The 23,616-nt window shown below is 34.6% G+C and overlaps 1 protein-coding gene across 15 annotated transcripts in view; it reads left to right on the forward strand.

Annotated features, from left to right (window-relative positions):
• The window catches only part of LOC138701496 (protein bric-a-brac 1-like), a 354,692-nt gene that overhangs the window by 86,905 nt on the left and 244,171 nt on the right, over window positions 1-23,616 (forward strand). For 14 of the 15 annotated variants that reach the window (XM_069828419.1, XM_069828423.1, XM_069828415.1 and 11 more), the window contains one exon: window positions 13,057-13,173. In XM_069828419.1, the coding sequence (XP_069684520.1) occupies window positions 13,057-13,173 (117 nt within the window). Of the gene's footprint in view, window positions 1-3,918; window positions 4,076-13,056; window positions 13,174-23,616 lie in introns of those variants that run through there. The other variant, XM_069828437.1, reaches the window with a different exon arrangement.

Here is a 23,616-nt window from a genome sequence, read left to right on the forward strand (position 1 = left end):
CTAAATTAACTTTTCTTTATCGGAACCGGTATTGCAAACAGGGGCGTATTTTGCGGGCTACCGGGGCTACCGGCGGTAGCCCAAGGAAATTACAAAAGAAAAAGTTTATAATATAACATAATGTAATAATTTTGTATTATTAGTTTTACCATAGTAATTAAAATTAAAGTAATTGTTAGATATATTTTGTGTAATAATAGGGTCATCGGTAGCCCAAACCCTTTAACCAGTATACGCCACAGTATATCTGACGATAAATCCATGTTTAAACATAGTTCACTAAACTATAAAACGCAGGAATTGTATATATCTGTTATTAGTGTAAAATACCATATCAAAACGCTATCTTTTTTGCCACTCAACGCACCTAAAATATACAATGGTGATTAATTGCGAGAGCAGCAACTAAGTACCGAAAAGGATTAATCAACAAAGAGGTAGAACTAGCGGAACTATTATCTTGCGAGTAGAGTTGCCTTACGGCAATCAGCTGGGTTACCTCACAGACTTATAAATTTCCGCGGGTTACCTCTATGTTTACAATGCTAAATTTGAATAAATAAAAATATGGGATAATAGGAAATGCAGACTAACTTGTTTAAATAACGTTGTAGGCTGTTATCGCTCAAATCGGGATTTTTTTTATCAATCTCGACTCGCTTTATCGGGATTCAATTAGGCTGTCAGGCTTGCATCATTTTCATAGGAACTCTGAATGTGAATATTCATAACCACGGTTAATACAAGAATTAATGTTTACTTTTGCCTTAGGTTAAACTGCTGTATGAAATTAAAAGAAGCAGCAGCAGCAGCAGCAGCAGCAGTAGTGGTGGTAGCGGTAGTAGTGGCAGTAGTAGTAACAGCAGCAGTATAAGAAACTGTTTCATTAATCCGTAACTACGACAAGAGTCACTTTCAATCATTCAAATTAAATAATTAACGTTTTCTAATTTATACAGTTTCTGTACCTTCAAATTCAGCGAATAATTATTCATATATGCACTGAAACATCAACTGTTTGAAGAAAATGAAGGATATGAAGTGGATGAAGAACAATAGCAATGTATATTGTAATAACGTAGTTTCAAGATAACAACTATCTTCGAAATGAGTTGGACACACTGAGTGGCTCATTGTAGGGTAGAAATTCTCTCTTCGGATTGCACCTAACCACTTTCGGTTAAGGGAATCTCTACTCAGAGGAAACCTGAAGCACAAACAGTCATATAAGTATAATAGTTTGTCTTCTGTAACATAATTCGGGGCAAAAATCGTAGTAGAAATTAAAGATTAACGAATCAGTGAAATGTAACATTCCTTCCTTCTTTATCTTTACATCCTTGTTCATTGCTGCAATTAAAAAACAGCACACGAACGAACCTGTACTTATTCAGCTCAACCAAGCAAATGGCCGCTCGTCGGCAGTTCAATTTGGGAGCATAACACTAGCGCCAGTGAGCGGTCTAGCGCTTATTTAGTAAGTCTATGCTTCAGACCCGTATTTCAAGCGCTATGCGCCAACTGTACCTACCGAGCCCCTACAGCCGAGGCTGCGCAGAAGTTTAGAGTACGGACAAATTGAAGCTTGCGTCCGTCGCCATGTTTTGGGGAAAGCGCCGGATAGCAGAAGGCTGTGTTATGCAATGTTGAATGTTTAATTCGTATGTTTGTGTATCTTATAAATCAATCTGAATGGATAAATGAAAAAATTCTGTTAACATTTAAAGCAACCATGTTATGGACATAATCAAGCGTACAGTAGTTACGTTAGTTTGACAAGAAACAAAAGAAGACTGGAACAATTTGATACTTTAACCAAAGACATTGTATAGTTATTTGATAACATATATAGCGAACAGAAATACAAATGCATATTGCAGTAATAGTTCAGATGAAAAGGAAATTATCAGTATTAACTGTTATTAACAAAACACTGCCAGCTATGCAAGGCATTACATTAGGCCTATATTTTAAACACAGGTTTGCTTTCATGTGAACAAGAAACGAACAATTATTATTTATCTGCTTTCATTTCACATAATAGACACCTGTAAAATAAAAACAAGTACATAATGTTTAGTTTGAAATATAAGTAGGCCTACCATACATTAATTTATTATCACAACTGTAGTAGGAAATAAACGTCACATGCATGAATCAGTCTTATAGGCCTAATAGAACATCTTGCCTATTGGTTCATCAATATTATTATTAATTTCGTTAAATCTTGTCTTTGAACTTTTTTATGTAAAGTCGTGTTGTACTGGTAACTTTAAGCTATATGGTGACACCTGTTCTTTATGTAGTACTTTCTTTTAGTTGGCTATTTAACGACGCTGTATCAACTATTAGATTATTTAAAATTGATGGTATTGATGATAGCAAGATGGTATTTCGAGAGATGAGGCCAAGGATTCGCCATAGATTACCTGACATTAGCCTTACAATTGAGGAGATCGAAATAAAAAACTCAACCAGGTAATCAGCCCAAGCGGGAATCGAACCCGCTCCCGAGCGCAACTTCGGATCGGCAGGCCTTATTCGACTGAGCTACGCTTCTTCATGTAAGCCTACTTCTATGGTTAGTTTAATAAGTTTAAAATGTGATTCTCGGGGGGAATCTGGGAACCCATTTTCTAAAATATGTTCCTATAGTTGTAGAAAGATAGTACAAATGTTCTACTGTTATCACATTGTTTTTCACACTATGTAAGAGAGACCCTTGGATGGTAATCTGCCATATTCTCTCTCAACATCTGTATAATCGCTCTTTCATTTAAGCGACACATTTCTATAATCTCAAATGATGATATGATAAGATTCCGATTATTCTTTCGTTAAAGAAAAAAGAAAAGAGATTTTGTTTACTGCTAATATGTACGATAAATTGACCATATTTTCTTAATGTTAAGAACAAAGCGAGCAATGCAAACACATTTTCACAATATTGTCATTGAGAATGATGTAAGAATGAGGGAACTGTAATGAATGTCTGCAGTTGAAAGTTCTAAAGAGTGATATCGCCTCTGATTCTCAAAACATTGAGGATTATTATTAAAGTGCGTTATGTGTTTGGAAAATACCATTGAGTATATAGCCATCTTTTTAGCGGACATCCCCCTCTTTGTAATATAACTTAAATAAGTTATTTACGTATTTTCTAACGTATATAAAATAAGTAAAAACATCCCATGTTTTCTGTCATTGGAAATATAAATAAACTAATAAGTCTATTTATGAGCAATATAAAGCTTTTATATTTAAAGCAATGCTTAGTTACAGTATTTATATTTATTTATTATACGTTAGAAAATACGTAAATAAGTTTAGTTACATTACAGTGCAGTTGGATGTCCGCTAAGAAAACGCCTATATACCCAATGGTATTTTCTAAACTCGGAATGATTTATAGAAACAATCATTTGTGCTCCCCAAACATGGCGTCGCGCGAACCTGCGAGAGGTTTCAAATTTGTACACGACACCAGCGCCAGTTGTGTGTCTAGATACAACGTCTTTGGTACCTACAGACAACCAGAACACAAGCAAGCACAATGTTATGGGTGACAGTACAGTACATCGGTTGTGAATGTTACTACGACGAAACGGGGCAAGCCTTCACTTGTTATTGACGGATACACTTATCGAATTCATAGAAGCAATAGTGAATGTATTACATGGATTTGTATCAACGAAAGGAAAACACACTGCCTCAGTAGAGTCAAAACTACGTTGAATTACAACATTAGTAGAAGTGAACATACTTGTGTTAAAGACGTAGTAGACACAGAAATACGTAAAAAAAAATGACGTATGCATTAAGAGAGTACGAAATGACCTGTCTGTTCCAGTGGCTGTAATATTTAAAGAAGAGTTTGAAGGCCTACATAAGAAAAGATCTAATATCGCTTCTGAATTGCCAAATTATGATAATATGAAAAGTTTATTCTGTCTTGAGAGGAGAAAAGCATTAGAAAGGGTTAGCAACCCCACAACAAGCTCTGATGTAAATTTTCCAGAAGATTTTTCGGTGTTACGTGATGGATTTTTACAAATTGATCATCAAAATAAAGAAGGTAAGAGAATCGGTAAATGTATAGAAGTCACTATAAAGGATGCCAGTATTAAAACACGGAAAGCTTTTCTTTATAGACTTACCATCTTCGGGGGACGAGGAGGAGAGACTGACTGCTGTCCCCTTCGGTTGTCATGAGTTTAGGTTTACATGTGACCGAATTTCTTATGCAACGGTAGAGTTCCAGTTAATTTATTATTTGTTGTCAATGTTTCGAATTACGTATATAGCCGTGAATCCACGGTCCAGGGGTAAAGTGGCTGTGAAGTAAACGAGAGGTTAAGAGTCCAAGACTCCCTTCTCTTTTTCCTATCTGTTTATAGATAAAGTTTTACAATTAGACAAATTTATAACAAAGGCATATACAAGTGACAAATTAGGTGCAACATAAAAATCCTCTATATTTAGGGTTGCCAGGTTTGTTTTAGGAAAGAAAGGAAGATTTTCGCAAAAATTAAGGAAGGTGCATGGAACTTCCCAGGGATTTAGTAACATAATTATAATTGATTGTTTCAATCTTTAAGGTGTAAGGTCATTACCATTCTTAACTATATTTTAGAGATTTAACATTATAAAATAGTTTTACAGGACCTGTGTTGGGTCTACATCTGCAGTATAAGTGTAATAAAATCATTCATACCTAGGCTCAGCATATGATCCATGTAGCCTATATTAATGTTGTCTGTCATCTGATTTCTTCTGCCCAGAACTTTTTTTTCGTTCACCATTCCTTTCAGTGCATTCTTCAGTAGTCAGCTTCTTCTTAGCCAGTGACCCAGCCAATTTCTTTTTCTCTTCATCATTCCAGTATTATTCTTTCTCAGGGTGCGAATTAACGGAGGGTTGAGGGGATTCCCCCCTGTTGAAATGTTATCCCCCCTCTCATAAATTTATATTAACATCCCTGCCAGGGACAACTTCTATCTCCCTCACAAAATATAATTGTTTTAATAATACGATTATATGTAGTTTATAAAGTATAAAGTAAGCAAAGAAAATAATATTGATGTAATTATCATCACCAGCAAGCTGACAACAATCAATAACTTATGAATTACACATCTTATCTTAAGCCTGCTCACGGATATAATAATAATTATTATTATGATCAAGATGCAATACAAGCAACTCAATGCGACCAAGCATTGAGCTGTATCGAATGAGGATAATAATAATTTTATGCATGGTATTCTCTATCTAGGATTCTATCCTCCTCTCATCAGAAATCTTAATTCGCACCCTGTTCTTTCTTCATCCACTCTTTCTAGCACAGCTTTGTTTCTTATTCTGTCCGTCCATTTCACATGCTCCATTCTTCTCCATATCCACATATCAAATCTAATCGTTTCTGTTCACTTCGTCGTAATGTCCATGTTTCTGCTCCATACAATGCTAAACTCCACACAAAGCACTTCAATAGTCTCTTCCTTAGTTCCTTTTTTCAGAGGTCCGCAGAAGATGCTCTTTTTCTATTAAGAGCTTCCTTTGCCTTGTTATCCTCCTTTAGGCTTCCTAGCAGCAGCTCATGTTATTACTTACTGTATAGTTGATCCCAAGTATTTGAAGCTACTTGTTCCACTGTCCCATTCCGAATACCTTCTTTAATTTTCTTCCGATAACCATGGTCTTTGTCTTATTTGCATTTATTTTCATCCCATACTGCTCACAGCTGCCATTTAGCTCCAGTAGCATATTCCTTAGTATCATTTCCTCTTCTGCTAACAACACCATATCAACAGTAAATCTTACGCACTTAATTCGTTTTCCTGCTACCATCACCACTCCCATGTTCTGAAAACAGTTCTTCACTAAATCCTCGAAGTAGGTGTTGAACAGGGTAGGTGATAAAGATATCCTTGTCGTACTCCTCTCCCTATTCTACTTCCTTCTGACATTTCTTCTCCTATCCTGACTTTGATTCGTTTCATATAAAGGTTACAGAACAGCCTCCTCTCTTTCCTATCCACACCAATTTTCTTCAGAATCCCCATAAGTTTATTCCAATTCACTCTGTCAAAAGCCTTCCCAGGTCCACAAATACTAAATACACTTCTATATTCTTCTCTAGGTATCTTTTGCCAATTATTCACAGTAGTCCAATTGCATCTCTCGTACCTTTTCCCTTCCTGAAGCCAAATTGCTCTTTTTATAACTCTACTTTCATCACAGAATATAAATGACGATTCCATATTCACAGGAGAATCTCCACTGATTGCGATATCAGACTGGTAGTCCTGAACTCCTTACATTTCTTGGCATTATTTTTCTTTGGTATTGGAAGCAACCTATCTCTGTGAAATCTTTAGAAGTTTCTCATCTATTTCGTTGTTAATTATAGAATTTCCTTCTTGTTTTCACTCAAGCATTTCACTAATTCAGCGGGAATTCCATAGACTCCTGTTGCTTTCCCATTCCTAATTTCCATAAGCACTAGCTCAACTTCTTCTTTTAGAATAGAAGACCCTTTTTCTTCTTCTGATAGGCTGCTTCATATTCTATAGCTAAGTCATCTGGACAATTCTGTATTTCACAGAGCTCTTCTATATATTTCATCCATCTGTTCAGTATTCCTTGTTTGTCTGTTATTTCATTTCATTTCTGATTTCATCTTCTGTCAATCACATGGATTTTCTATTCTTATTTGTCTAGTCCATACATTTTACTTCATGGTACATTAAATCGTATCTTCTTTTTCTATCTAAATTCTCTGTTTTTTACATTTCTGTTTCATCCAGTCTTTCTTCACCTTATCAATTTCTCTTCCTAGTTCGTTGATTAGTTTTCTGTAGTTTCTTCTACCTTCTTCTGTGTTCCTTCCGCCTCCCCCCACATTTTCTCCTTTGCTACATCTTCTCCAACATTTTCACTGTGAACCAAAGTTTCTTAATTCTCACACCTTCTCTGTATCCTATTCTTTCTTATTCTGTTATCTGTATATAACTTCAGATTTTCTTCTTTTCCTCTTCATTCTTCAGTTTTCCCATGTCCAGTTTATTCGTCACTTGTCTTCCTTTTTTCTTCAGACGAATATGTACTTCATCTATCAGTAGGACATGATCTGAGGTAATATTCGCTCCTGGTAGAATCTACATTTTTTTAAGCAATTTCAGAATATTTCCTGTAACTACTGTACCTGTTATAGTCTATCTACTGTAATATAACTTTTGTCCCTTGGGCATGTCTACTTGTATCTCCTTTTATGTTGTTGGAATACTGCATTTCCAACAATGATTGCAATTCCTTTTGCAGAAATTCACCGAAGATTCTCCTCTGTCATTTCTTTTTCCCAATCCATTTTTTCCACCTGTTTTTCCATATTGTCCTCCTACTTCTGCATTCCAATCATCTATTAAGATTGCGCATGCTCCCTACTTCTCCTTCTCAACTAACTCTTCTATCTTGTCGTAGCTTTCTTCCATTTCCTCATCTGCTAATCCACTATGTGACATGACTAAATTGACCATACTTGTGTAACAAAATAATAACAATGGATGTTAAGTAGTGACTGTGTGCACAGAAAAATCAAGAAAGTGGTGTGGAAAGGAAGATAAAAAAAAGTGCCGTAAATTATGATTAGGAGTGAATAGACGCTCGAATATTACAATATGTGAACCAGTATTGATATATTACCATTACTGTACATTAATTATAACATTGTTGTTGTTGTTTAGTCAACTGTCCGAAGACAGGTTTGAACCTCATAAGTAACACCAATAAGGCATCACTCATGAGGCAACTAGGCCAGGAGATAATGGGATAGGGTGGCCAGTTCCTTTCCCCCTCCAATGCATAAATCGCCGATTAGCTACATATTCCACTAATCAGACTTCAGATGCATACAAACAATTGTTCTTCCTCTGACACATATTATCAAGTGAGATGTACTGCCTGATAATAGATGTGATAAGTATTAAAGTATGCATATATTTGTATAGATAAGAAAAAGAGCGATATTTTAATTGAATAATTTCAAGGAAAAATTATTCCGGGGTCGGGTATCGATCCCGGGACCCTTTGCTTAGTGCACGAATGCTCTCCCAACTGAGCTGCCCCAGGAACTAAACACGACACAGTCACAATTTTTCCCTTATATCCACACAACTCAAATGGGCTGACAAGATGCCAGAACCCAACTTTGAGTGCACACAAATACTGTGTGACTTAAATTGTGGCTTTCTGTTGTTGTTCACAATGCATTTTTTTTTAATTCTGCAGAGGCATCCAGGTGTTTTTGTAGGCCCCTCCACATATCTCAACCATTTAACTCCGTTCTCTATCATGATTGTTTTCTTCATTCGCAATGCATTTTGTATGCAAATGAGAATAGCCTACTCCAAGAAGTGTATACTTTGAAAGGATGAGTTTTTCCATAAGAGCAAGCAACATGAATCTAATTTTGTTGATGGTAAACTAGAATGTAGTTTCTTTTTTCCACTCAAAGCAAGGTCAGTATCACATTCTATGTACACTAGTGTCCAAAATTTAAGCATAGACCTAATTAAAATACAAGAAAAGATTTTATTAATGAAGTTTAGAGCTACACAAATCATATTAAAAAATAATCAAAAGCTTGTCTGGTATGCAAAAGAGTGGAAAACATTAAATTAACAATTATTTTTACTGCAGAAGCACATATGTAAAAAATACCAAAATTTGAAGATCATATTCTGAAAAAAAAAAAACAGTGAATATGGTGTGTAGTTATTCCTAACGCCTACACATGCCTCATAACGACGTGACATGTTCTCTATGAGGTGGTACAAGAGCTCTGCTGGCAATTGGTTCCATTACTCACAAAGAGCAGTGTGGAGCTCTGGAATTGTCCGTGATGGAGGCTGCTGGACTCTTCAACTCTAAGGCACTCCAGGCATGCTCTATAAGATTCATGTTCTGAAGACCTCGCCGGCCAGTCCATTCGGTGAATATCTTCACCTTCAAAAAATTCATTCATCAGGTTGGCTGGATGTGCACGTGCAGTATTGTCCATGAAAATGAAGTCTGGGCCAAGTACTCCCCTGAAAAATCGCGCGCGCGCGCACACACACACGCACGCACACACACACACACACACACACACACACACACACACACACACACACTGTAGGAGTACCTCTAGCCATTAATAGTACCTCCATTGAAGATGTGCAGTTCCATATGTCCATTCAACATAATGCCTGTCCACACCAATATTCCATCACCACCAAACTGATACATTTCTATGATGTTCCTGCAATGTAATCGTGTTTCACATTCTCTCCAGATGAATACACGACAGGAATCATTTTGGAAACTGAATCTGGACTTATCTGTGAAGAGCATGTTCCTCCATTCATTCAGGATTCAATTTTGATGCTGCTGACTTCACTGTAAACGGGCTCTTCTGTGCACTGGTGTAAGAGGAACACACACTACTGGATGTTTGGCATAGAGACCAGCTGTTCTGAGTCTCCTGTATACAGTTTGCCGAGAAACTCTAATTCCAGAGGCAGCTGCGAGCTGTGAGGACAGTTATCTTTCAAGTATTGACCAGTTTCGTCGTGCAGTTAAGATAGATAAAGGTCCTGTTGTGGAGTTGTTACTTGTACTGGTCTACATTGAACATCTCCTGTGTCTCGGAACTTTCGCCAAAGCCTGGATATGACACTATGGCATATTCAAGGTTGCTGAGACTTCAATCTGTTTCTGACCTGCATCCAGGCGTCCGAAGATTCTTGCCTTTAAAAATGGATCAAAAGATCCAACTGATGTCTTTGTGTCATGTTCTTACCGTACAGTGCACATTTTACCACAAGATTACCATCTGATTACAATGAGAAGACAGTATGGAATGAGACATTCTTAGTCTGATACACTGTGTTTTATTTTCCTTTCAATCACGAGCCTATTTGAAGTTGGCAGTGCTCTTGCCTATACCCATAAGCTGATAAGCTGACTTACACCCCTTGATAAATATTTACAGTGATCACACAACCCCCACTCCTTTCATTTTCTAGTTTCCTTATTATGCTTAACTTTTGTAGGTGTGTATACCTGGGATCAAGTACTTATAGTCTATGTCAATGGAGATCATTTCTTAATGCAAACATACATATTGCCACCATGTTCTTATTATTTCTTCCTTTCTATCATCCACATGTATCTGAATATATTAACGTGATATTGTGGACATTCTCAAGACAAACTTTGAAATTTCCTGTTTTTCAATTGAAATCCTTACATTCTTAAAACAATTTTCCTTTACATTTGAAACTCTTCTACATAAAAAGAATATAAAATATACCTGATTGTGAAAAAAATCTTACTGGTAAGGATATTACTCCGTTGCATCATTTAAGTCAGTTTAAATACAATGTTTAAAAAGAAATAATCTAACTTACTTCCCTTTCCTCAGTAGTGTAACGTGTAAAAGAAGATATCGTAAGTAACATAGGCTAGATTCCTTTACCCAAACCAGTATTGCAATTTTCGGTTTGAACCCTTTTTACATTCTTACATAGTGACTATACCGAAAGAGCTATGACTTAATCCTTTTTATCCACTTACAGAATTATCTTGTGTATTCACCTGGGAAGCCACCAGCGTGGCTCAGTCGGTTAATCCGCTTGCCTGCTGGTCTGAAGTTGCGCTCGGGCGCAGGTTCGATCCCTGCTTGGGCTGATTATCTGGTTGGGTTTTTCCGAGGTTTTCCCCGTTTCCCCAACTGTATGGTGAATGCCAGGTAATCTATGGCGAATCTTCGGCTTCATCTCGCCAAATACCATCTCATTATCACAATCTCATTGATGCTAAATAACCTAGTAGTTGATACAGCATCATTAAATAACCAACTAAAAATTCACCTGGGAAACAAAACTCCATTTCACAAAAGGATGATATAACTCCCTTTACATGAACACTATCTAAATGTTATATTTGCTTCATGTAGGGCCTAAGAGGCTGACGAAATTCTCTTATTCCACATGTTCACAGTTTAAGATTCTGGTTTTGTAACACTTAAATACTGGAGCAAGCACTTATCAAGTTCAAAACGTACTTTTCCAATAGTAATGAAGTATAAGAAACAGTGTTTCGAATGTTGAATTGTTTATGTTTCCCTTACTTTAAGATTACCAGTCCTCGAATTTTTCTCTTTGTCCCGGAACGAAATGTTCCCAAATTTAATAATTTGTCCCCAGATATTCTGCTGATTATCCCAGTGCATGGAATATTCATTCACAAGGTAAGATATTGTAAGGAATGCATATTGCTGTGATTATCCTTCAGAAAGAGGAAAATTTGAAGAGACATTCCGTTATTTTTCTTCCAATGTAGATGTATTTGACCTGGATTAAATAATTTATTTTATGAAATTTCTTGCTTGAAATATCTAACTTCAGAGAAACATTGGGCAGAGCTTTTGGCATCAATGTTGCAACAATTTAATTATCTACATTCCTTTGCAAAAGTGACAACATTTCGCACTAGAAATAAAGATTTGGAGCAGTTCTTTAAAACTGAAGGTGATTTCACATATTGTAAAGACATTGATTGCATGATGGATGCATTAAATATGAGGCGACTGTTCATTGGTGCTTCAAAGACTAGTCTTAAAGCAGCACTTTTACTTAATGGAAATAAGTTGCCTTCCATCCCTGTGATATATGCTACCAACATAAAAGAAACATGTCCAAATATAAAAAATATTCTGATAGAGAAGGATCATAAGAAGTAGCAATGAAAAGTTTGTAGAGATTTTAAAGTAATTGCTATTTTATTAGGGTTGCAATTAGGATATACTGAGTACTGTTATTTCCTGTGCGACTGGGATAACTGCACCAGGTATACCCATTTTGCTAGGAAAAGTTGGCTCCAGAGACAATCAGTAATTAACGCCTGGAATAAAAAATGTTGCACCTGAAACTTTGATAGAGCCAAGCTAAATTTTACTCCCATCACTACATGCCAAATTGGGGCTTATGAAAAATTTTGTAAAAGCTTAGATGTGAAGGATTCTACATTTACTTACTTGCGTGAAAAATTCCCCAGGCTCAGTTTCGAAAAAGTAAAAGCAGGCGTGTTTATTGGTTCACAAATCAGGAACTTTTTAAAGACCACCAGTTTGAAGCAGTGCTAAGTGACAGGGAAAGCAGCATGGGAATTCTTTAAAAATGTTTCGGATGGTTTTCTGGGAAATTTCAAAGAACTTGTAGAAGATCTGATGGACTCTTATAAACAGCTGATGTGCAATATGTCACTAAAAATGCAATTTTTTAATTCACACCTGAATTTTACCTTCAAATTGTGGTTACTTGAGTTATGAACATGGCGAGCGTTTCCACCAAGACATTTCAATTATGGAGTTAAGAGAATGGAGTGCTGTCATGTTAGCTTATTACTGCTGGATGGTGAAAAGGGATGCTCCTGAAACCGCATATCATAAACAGTCCAAAAAGAAACGTCAGTAAGGTAACATTTTGTATTAAATTATTAAAAATATTTTTCCCATATTTTATTGTAACTCACATAAAGTTAATGTTGTTGTCTCGAAAACAAGTAACCAATCAATTTAAGCATCATTTTCATATTCACTGACTCATAAAATATAAAAAAAATCATATTCTTTACACCATAACATTCCATTTTTCAAAATTTGTTGAACGTGATAGACATAATGACCTGTTACGATAAATATTGCATTAAGAATTAATATTAAGTAGGAAAATGATTTAAATGACTGCATCCTGCAAGAAATAAAAGACCATTGTCTGCCTCAAATACTGTTGAAAGACTCATTATTGCATTATTCATGCTACAGTAGCATTATGTTATGCATTTTTACAAGAAACTTGTACCATTCAGTAATTTTGATTTTAGTTGGAGAAGAAAATATTTGCAGAAGATTATATTCTTTGTTGTGGAGATCAACAGTGAAAGTGACTGAGGATCTAAATTATGTGCAAGGATTGGAATAGATGCTTGATTGTGGTGTGGATCATTTTTCAGGCCCGATTGTGGACGAGTCTCCTGTGGACGTGAAAGCAGAGATTCCTGATGCTGGTCCATCAAGCACAGACAGCTTTATGGAGGTGTTCCCTCACCGCAGATCAGCTGACTGGACAGGTGAGTAATGACAGCCTAATCCAATACCAGTAGTGATTTTTTCATGAATTGTATGCTTTGCATCAATTCTTGTTTGTGTGCTAATTTATATGTATAATCAATTCTTATTTGTGAGCTATTGCATATTTATAAATTATAATCAATTCTTATTTGTGAGCTATCTGTACTGCATATTTATAATCAATTCTTGTTTCTGAGCTACTTCATGAAACGTTCAGGATACATACCTATTAACTAAGCATAATTACAAAGTACGTAATGAACTAAAAAGAGCTTCGTCAAATTTATGCACTTCTTAATATGCAGATTTGTTGGAGGAGGGAATTGAAAACACCTCTTACCAAATTATTTGCCAGCTGCCTATAAGAAATACCCAACTTCATATGAAAAGCCTGAAATCCCATAAGGGCAATGGCCTCCTACAGGAGTGTAGGGTGAGCTGAAGGTCTTCTACACTTGGGAAGCCTGTCCAAGAGAGCTTACCCTGTACACTTACAAACTAACAATATAAACAAACTATACAAACCAACACGAAATCTTCATATAGGTACAGTTACCCTTAAAAAGAATGAGACGATTCTTGGTTGTCGGAAGTTAAAGTTCTACAGCGCGGTTCACTCGATATCGACGTATAACTATAAGTACCATGACAAATAGAACAAGAATTGTTACAAGGACCACAACAAGGACAAGGATCAGAATAAGGATCACGAAGAAGGCAGCCATTTAAGGCCACTATTTCACAACATAGCTCGGGTAACAAAATATCATTGCTTCTCTGTACCGAATGGCAAATGCCTGCTATCGGATCTACATTGTGGACTGCTGCTGTCACTGTCTTGTCTCGGTAGCTCATATAGTAGCGTGCCGGTTCCACCGTATAACCGAAATGTTTCGTGTTCGATCCCACGTAAAACTCTTTTTTTATTGAGGTGTAATTAATTTGTTCAGAGTTCCTCGAGTGTATAATTTGTCGAAAAATATGGAGAAATGAGGGATGACGATAATACTTTAGCGTAGACAATGACTATTTAGCGTGATATAGAATTATTGAAATAAGGGGCATTTTGTACAGTAAGAGTTAATAAATCAACCCTAAATTAAATATTTAAATAACAGGATATAACAGGAAGTCCAATTATTGTTGCGAAACTAATCAAAATAAATCTAATTACGTTAACTAAACAAATCCCAAGTTATGACACCACATTGCTACAGCTAAATTCTATGTTATTAACATAAGCATTGAATAGGTCCGTGCTTATGCGTTGGACGACAAAACCAAACATCGAAAGTTCGAATATTGCCGCGGAATGTAACTTCTTGCTTTTTATAATGTAAATCAGACTTCTAACTACAATCATTCAAATTTCTTACATTATTTATTAATATTTATAGCCAACATTGAATTTGTAAAGAAAAGACTTTAAAAATCTCATATGGAATTTGTGATCTGTAGTGACATAAACATGGATTATCTCTCGGAACTTTTCCGTAAAAGTAAATTAAATTCCCTCCTTGAAATTGGAAACCTTAGTCGTAGAGCCATTTTCCCACCAGTACACAAGCTGAAGTAGCACAGCCATTGATAAAAGTTTTGTACACAGAATTAGACTGAATTCCTATTCGACAGAACCTATAATCAATGGCTTGTCTGAACATGATAAATAAATCCTAAGTGTTTCCAATGTCACTGAACAATTTCAAAATATTAATTTAAAAACTAAAAAAGGGTCGTAAATGCTGTATCTAGTGACTATTCACATTTATGTCTACAAAATGAATCTTGGAAAAACGTATATGATACTGGTGCTACTGATATTAAGAGTAAATGTATTGTATTTTTCACTTTAATTTCAGAATCACTTTGGTGGATGTTCTCCACTCAATGTTGTGAAAAAATTCAAAAGTAAAAACATGTAGATAACGCAGGGTCTTAAAAATCTCATGTATTAAAAAGAAGAATCTATATGTAATGAATTGCAATGTAATGATCCTCATGTTCTTAAATACTACAAGAAGTACGGTGTAATTTATAAAAAATAATGAAAGAGGGAAATAGAGTACATTCGAATAGAAAAGTACAACATTCAGATAATGCAATTAAGGCTATTCGGAATATTATTGAAGTTAAACTTGTAGATATTCTAAGAAAGAAAATTTTTTTCATTAAAACCAGTGATTATAAACTAGAGGACCCCAAATCTATTGCATATTCTTTTAATGTCTTATAGTATATAGTACAGAAATATTATTGACAACTTAAACATTCAAGATTTTATAAAAGATACTGCAATTGGTTATTTAAGAGATGCATTTAATAATTAGTATTAATATATGTAATTAGTCAATAACTGCAACAGTGCTTTTTCATTCAATCATAACATGAATAAAATTGAGTGAACATTAAATTAAACACTATTGCAAACACGTAGATAAAATAGTTAAAATCAACTGAAGTGGTGAGAATGAAATAATCCAAAGCCACAGTTTTAACAGAAATTGTTTTGTGCGAGTGCATTTCTTACACATATGGGAAAGCTACTAATAAAATATTGTAATAACTACTCAACAAATGACATAGCCTAAGGACTCTAAACCTTTGTAAAAGTTTGTCTGTGTGGCTTAGGAATATTTTTTAATTTCATTTTAATTGTTAGTTTTTAATATATATGCATTTACATTGTATGTGTGTGTATTTATAAATGCATTCATTAGATTAACGTTTACAATATTATAACTTGTAATTTTGTATTGTCTGTGATCATTAACACTTAAAACTTGTAAAACTCTATTTCAACGTTATTTAAACAAAAAAAAAATCGTTGTGTAGAGTAGGAATCGAACTCGCACTCTTCTACACGAGACGCAGAAATCTTAGAGTCTGAGCTATGGAAACGACACGAAAGTTTTCCTTTCTGTGCGGAGTGTCAATCTAGTCATGAAGGTCCATGGTCGATTTATCTACACGATTTATGTATATATTTATCTTTTATTTACGTAATATTATCATATTTTTGCAGTTTTTGAAGTGAATTTCGGAACGATGCTAGTAAGAAACCAAATAGCCTGAATTTAAGTAACTCAATATTCGTTATCTTGTGTATCAGTGCTCTGGTCTCTGATCATGCGCAGTGTCTTACATCTGAGACTTAGGAATATTCAATTGTCTCATCCTTTTCTAGGGAAACTGTACATATAATAAGCGAATTAAGGAAGAAATTAATTAATAAAACTTCAGATTAAATAATGAACTGAAAGTGTTAACAGATAAAATACAAGAGAATACAGTAGTTACGTTTGTACAGACTACGTAATTGTGCAATTTGTGTCCAGTCACGGCAGGTTTAGTACTTACTTGGATCTTTGTCAAATTTCTGCATCAGACACGTTTATGTATATGCAAAGAATTTTCACTGACAAACATTTTCTTTGATTGTGTAAAATTATCTGTAGGTACCTCAGAAGTGTATATTAAAAAATCACAGCTCTAAATTTCCTTGCAAGAACACGCGATCATGTATTTTTGTTTTTCTTCCCATTCATTCCATTCGTTGTTCATTCGATCATTCATCCATTCATATAGTTTTTCATTTAAATAGTTCTTATCTTGCATAGGTGACAATCCTCCTAAATTAGTTTTTACTTCAGAGAAAATGCTGCATCAATGAATTTATAAAAAGAGTGTTGCAAAATCCTTGTTTGTAGTACACAGAAAATTACTTCCAATAGTGTTATTAATGTACTTTACATTATTTTGTATTCTCTATTGACATGATATATTGTAATGCACTAATGGTATATTTAGTTTATTATTGTGACATACAGTTGTCATGTTGCATTCTGCTTTAATCTTTGGGTACATTACTGTCCTTAGGACTTTTGGAAACCATTAGTAATAGTAATAGTAATAGTAATAATAATAATAATAATAATAATAATAATAATAATAATAATACGGTAAAACAGTTATATTACCGGTTGTTGTGAAACTTGACTCTTACTTTGAGAGATGAACAGAGGTTATGGGTGTTTGAGAATAAGTTGCTTAGGAAAATATTTGGGACTAAGTGGGATGAAATTAGAGGAGAATGGAGGAAATTACACAACGCAGGACTTGTCGCATTGTATTCTTCATCTGACATAAATAGAAACATTAAATCCAGACGTTTGAGATGGGCAGGGCATGTAGAATGTATGGGCTAATCCAGAAATGCATATAGAGTGTTAGTTGGGAGGCCGAGCGTAAAAGACCTTTGGGGAGGCCGAGTCATAGATGGGGGAATAATATTAAAATGTATTTGAGGGAGGTAGGGTATGATTGTAGAGACTGGATTAATCAGGCTCAGGATAGGGACTGGACCTATGGTGGGCTTATGTGAGAGTGGCAGTGAACCTCCGGGTTCCTTACAAGCCATAAGTAATAATAATAATAATAATAATAATAATAATAATACCGATCTATGGTGTGACAGTCCATGAAGGGCCATGGTCAACTATACTCAGTGCATTTCGAACTGGTGGATCAAGTCACGTACAAACCACACACAAGTCACTGAACTGAAAACTGTGAACTGAAGCACTGGTAATCCCAGCTGTTTCAGCTGACTTTAGTTGAGGAGAATGGTACAAGAATGGAATAAGAACACGTGGCAAATGCAGTCCATTGCTTGATCTTGATCTGCCAGTTCGAAATGCGCTGACAATAGCCAATTGCTGGCCTTACGTCCACGTGCATAATAATCCCCCCAGCTGTCCAAATTCATCTCAGTGCTGGGTGGCCGTTGATCCCCTACACTGGCTGAAATTACATGAGAAAATTTCTTCCCTCATGATTCGAACCATTGCTCATTCCATATCACCAGTACAAAGCATGATACCAGTACTTTAGACTACTTAGCTACAGCGTGGGACTTGAGAGCCATTAGTGAACATCATTAATATGGCAACTTACATTCACAGTCTGTAATGGATAAATCATTTATATTTATCTGAAATTAGAGCTAAACTTGTGTATGCAGATAACTATACAGGGTGTGAGGGGTATAAGTGCCATTATTGTAACTTATGATTATTTTTGTCATAAGGAAGAACAAATGTCCTTACAATTTTTTTCTAATTGCAATATTTAGCTAATTATTAAAGTTTACAATAATAGACATTTTGCAATGGGGAGGAGGGAGTTTAGAAGTACACATTACAGCTCAAGCAGGGAGGAGGGGGTTTAGAAGTACACAGTACAGCTCAAGTGGGTGTAGGCATAGACATACTGGTACAAAACAAATGCTCTGTTCTAATGCAGGAGCAACCATGACAATACTGTTGTTTACATGTTTGTTTAAATACAAACTTTCACTCTCATTAATAGAACATTATGGTAAATTTACATTTTATATAACAATATTGCTCCATTTTTTAATTGTATATCTAAAGAATAAACAGTAATGGTTTTCTGCACAAAATCACACAAACTTTTTTTCTAATGCAACATTTTAATCTCTCCTGCTTCCGTAAAGCAATATCATTTTTAAACAAATTTCTGGTTGTGTGATTGTCGAAACAGGGTAAGAGACTTCTAGTTTCTAATAATCGTTGAGAAACTGCTATACAAGTTCGCCGATTAGGTAACCTTCTTTGAAGAAAACGTTGACAGTACATCCTTCTTGCCTCACTTGAATTACGACGACTTTCTCCATAAACTAATAACATATGATATTCCTAAACTGTGAATTACATTGTAAGTTGTTTATCGAATACCCTGTACTGAACTGCCATCTGCTCAGCAGTAGAGCTATGGACAGGGAGCTTGAACTTAGCTCACTTGTACTTATGTCTGTGCAGAGTACTACCTGCTGAACATTGCCATGTCTCTCACGTCAGAATATTAACAAATTTAAGCATGCATTTTTATTTAATTTCACGAAAACGTAATATAACACAAATATTTATTTAAATTAATATTAACTCTTTGTCAGATATACCTACTGATGTAATTATTTTTGTAATTTTCTAACGACATAAGCAGTATTATAACGCAAATAAAATAACAAAATAAATATTTTTTTCTGGGAAAACTATAAAGTTTTGACCCTATGTTGTATGGACATTTTTTGATCCTGTAGACCATCCCCAACTACTGTGAAAAGGATGGCACTTATACCCCTTACACTCTGTATATGAAGAATATAATTATGTGGAGCATTAGATCCCAGTAGTTTTAAACAAATTGTGGTCATATCATTCAATTTTTATCATCCCAGTATACCCTAAGGCTGTCGCGTCATTTTATGAAATTTGACAAGTTCAGATCGAATGCATAACAAGTATTGTGAGGTTTCATTATTTGATTAAAACAGTGAATATACATCTGATTTTAGCTAAAAATAAAATACCGGTGCAATACAAAATTCGGATGTCTCGTTCACTTACAGAATAATTTTAAATAAACCATAATATAACATAGTTTTGGTAAAGATGAATAGGAACAGAGTTAACTCAGTCAATAAAGCCCCTGCCATATACGAGTGATAGAATATCTTCAATTCGAAAGAAAAGTGACTGAAGTGTGTATTTGCCTACTTAAACATGAAATTTGATCTCTTTGCATCTATGCTCTCTTAAAATGAATACTTAGCATAAACTGATAATAGTATATTGTCCAGTAGTACCTTGATAATTAATGGAAGTATTGATATTGTAAACCTCTTTACGTCTGAAAGACTGTGTGACAAATCATAAAAATAATGTACTGTCCTTTGGTAGTAGCCTACTTCATATGACTGGCTTATGATCTACTAAAAATGGTTTAATGGAATAGTTACATTGTAGATGCTTAACAGTATGATTTGACATGGCGAGTTTTAGGCAATATAATTACAATAATTTCCTTATTAGTAGCTATTAGTTTAATTTTCCAGTTATAACATCTTTGTTGGATTTAGTCTGATATGAACATTGTGAAGATTTACCCATTCAGTGCCACTGAAGAAATGGGAATGCCTCTGAAGTGGAAACTGATGACAGATAAGACACAGTTGGGAGATATTGCATGTTCCCTTCATATTCACGGACAGAGTAACAAAAATGCTGCACTTGGAGGATAATACTAAATTGTTCTTGGTAACTTCTTTCACATTTCCATTGCTGTAACACATTTTAATAATTAGGTAATTTCATAGAAGACGGTTGAATATAGTAAGTATTACCAACTTCTTTATTTCAGAGTTAAATGTTAGTGATCTTTTAGTGACTTTTACATGTTAGTTCTAGGTTTTTGTACTAGGTGTCGCCGTGATTTTCTTTTAATTTTATTGGTTATAGTTGTCATTTGTTCTAGAATTTTCGTTAATTTTGAATGGATAATGACGTTATCAGTTGTTCTTGGTTGTTTGACCGTTGACGTGAGTGGGGTTATGTTGTGTCTGATGGCTAAAGCTATTGAAAGTTTCTCATTTTATGATATTTGTGATTTTCTTTCGATTTGATTGGTTATAGTTATAATTTATTCTACAATTTTCATTAATTTTTCATGGATAATGACGTTGTCCTGTTGTTCTTGGTTGTTTGACTTGAGTGAAGTTACATTATAGATTTGTCTAATGCGCATCATCATGCTTACGAAAAGCCACTTTTCAGTGCCAATAATTTATTTTGTGTGCACAAGGTTGGAATTTTGAAGTAAGAGGGAAAGGAAGGAAACCGTGTTCTGAAATTTATCTATTAAATTTTGTGTCTATTTTGGTTTAGTTCTTTCGCTGGTGAAGAAGGATTGTGTTGAATGTTGAGAAGAAAACTGTTTTTCTGTGGTTTAAAGGAATTATTTACTGAATTTTCTGTAGAAGTTAAGATGTAAAAGTGTTCGAAGAGAATTTCATTTAGTGTAAACACGTGGTTTATTTATGCAAAGTTGACTGTACGACAAAGTGTTGGTTTAGTTCTTTGTTGCCTGCATGGTTTAAGTTTAGATTGCCTTAAAGCCTGTGTCTTTTATACTGGAAGTGAATAGGTTGTCGTTGAAGACGTCGATGAGAATTGAATTTTATTTGATAAGATGATAAATTATTATGTTTTGTTTTGTGTTTTAGTGATCTTTGGGGGTAAAGTGCGGACGAAAACTGCCAGAAAAGTACTACCAACTATGAAGTTCGAATGCCACCAAACGCCAAAAAAATCAAAGGCGAAAAATTAAATATATTTTCATTTTTTTGGAGGGCTTATTCTTCTTTTAAAATATGAATATATATTTGATTTTTCATCTTTGATTTTGCGATGTTTGGTGACATTTGGACTTCATAGTTGGCAGAACGTTTTTGGTAGTTTGGATTTTGCCCGTCTTTTAGGAAATTACCAATAATTATAATATTCTTACTTCCTTCCATTGTTATAAAGGATTTATTGCAGTATCACATTTGAATCACTACAATTATTACTTCTGTTGTTGTAAAGGATTTAATGCAGTCAATACAAATTCATAACTCCTTCATAGCTAGAGTCAAGAATCCTAACTAGAAATACTTATAATTTTACAAGACTCGAATTCAGGAAATAAGTCCCTAATTGGGTTCAAATTATGGCTTGTTACTGTATGAGCAAGAGTCGTTATGTACATACGTTTTGACATTTTTGGAACAATTCCTTAATATCCATACTAATTAGTTAAAAGTTATAATTATACAGGGCTCGAACTCAGGAAATAATGCCTTCACCAGATTCAAACTATCGCTTGTTACTATATGGGCAAGGGTCATTATGTACTGTACATAAATATTGACAGTTTTTAACAACTCCTTCATACTCAAGCTAATTATTTATAACTTTACAAGGCTCGAACTTAGGAAATAAAGTCCTCACTGGGTTTACACTCTAGCTTATTATTATTATATGGGCAAGAATCATTATGTATTTATGAATTTTGACAATTTTTTAACCACTCCTTCATAGTTAGACCAAGAGCCCTACACCAAGCAAGTCCTGACTTGCATTACTGTCATTGTTCATATTAGTAGCTCAGTCGGCAGAGCATTCTTGTGCTAAGTGAAGGGTCCCGGGATCGATACCCGGCCCCGGAACAATTTTTCCTTGAAATTATTCAATTGTTCATAAACCTTCTTATTTTCTACAAAGTCGTCTATTTGTGAAGTCCGAAATATCTGTATCTTTTTATGACTTAGAGAGGAATTTAAGTACAATTGGCAGAAGAGAGAAACTTGTAAGTTGCCAGCTGATTCAATTCTTTTCTGACAGACATCAAAACAGTTTCAAACTTTCAAATAAATTATCTATTTCCCTCCATCCTGTATTGTATTTAAAATGTGTGAAATAACCAATTATTTTAACGGGCACTTGAAATACTGGTACTTGATTGCTTATATACATATATCAAATTATCTACTAATTGAAATTAATTAATTACAATTCTGTGTTTATACATTACCAGCACTTGTTTATTATATTAAGTGAAATTCCAGTTACTTTCGGCCAATATTTCATTTAAATATCAGGAATCACGGAAATTATGACAAGTTATGTATATATTAAATTTCAAATGATCCATACTAAGTTATTGTAAAATTCATCTAGTAATTCCTTCATGCAGTAGTAGACTTATACATACCATACTAGTATATCAGTACCATTCCCAGAAATTATGAAGTGTGGAAATTTACCTCTACACTTAATTTCATTTAAGTTATTCAATTCCAAAGATTTTACATTAGCATTGAAGCTTTAAGATGTGGAATAAGTCAAGGGTTTTAGCCTACAATTTTTTTTGCCAAGATTAAATAAAACCAAGGTTTCGCCATAGATTATCTGGCATTTGCCTTATGGTTGGAGAAGACCTTGGAAAAAACCCAACTAGGTAATGATCCCAAATTGGAATCTAATCCAAGTTGAGCACAGCTCTGGATCAGCAGGCAAGTGAGTCTGCCAACTGAGCTATACAAGAAAAATATTCAGTATATAGCAAGCAGATAATTCAATTTATGAACCTAAACCATTATTCATCAGTTGAGCTATAAAAAATATAATACATAGCAACTAAATTAATTCAATTTAAAAGTGTAAACAATTCAATCGATTGAGATATACAAAAATAGATAACACATATCACTCAGATTCCTTCAGTTTACAAGCATAAACAATTCATCAGTTGAATTATACAGTAATATACAATACATTGCAAGCAGAGTAATATTCAATTGACAGCATATACAGTTCATCAGTTGAGCTATACAAAATTGTACAATTTGTATATATCAAGTAGATTAATTCAATTTACAAGCATAAACAATTCCTCTGTTGTGCAGAAGGTATGAGTGTGTAGTAATTTGACTAATTCTGTTCTAAACCATTTTTCATGGTCTTTCAAAGCTTTGAAATAATTAGGTATCCTAGTGCATTGAAGTCTTGAAGACCATAGCTACGCCTAATACATGAATAGTG

Source organism: Periplaneta americana, chromosome 6 (genome assembly GCF_040183065.1).
Source record: "Periplaneta americana isolate PAMFEO1 chromosome 6, P.americana_PAMFEO1_priV1, whole genome shotgun sequence".
NCBI classification, from domain to species: domain Eukaryota; kingdom Metazoa; phylum Arthropoda; class Insecta; order Blattodea; family Blattidae; genus Periplaneta; species Periplaneta americana.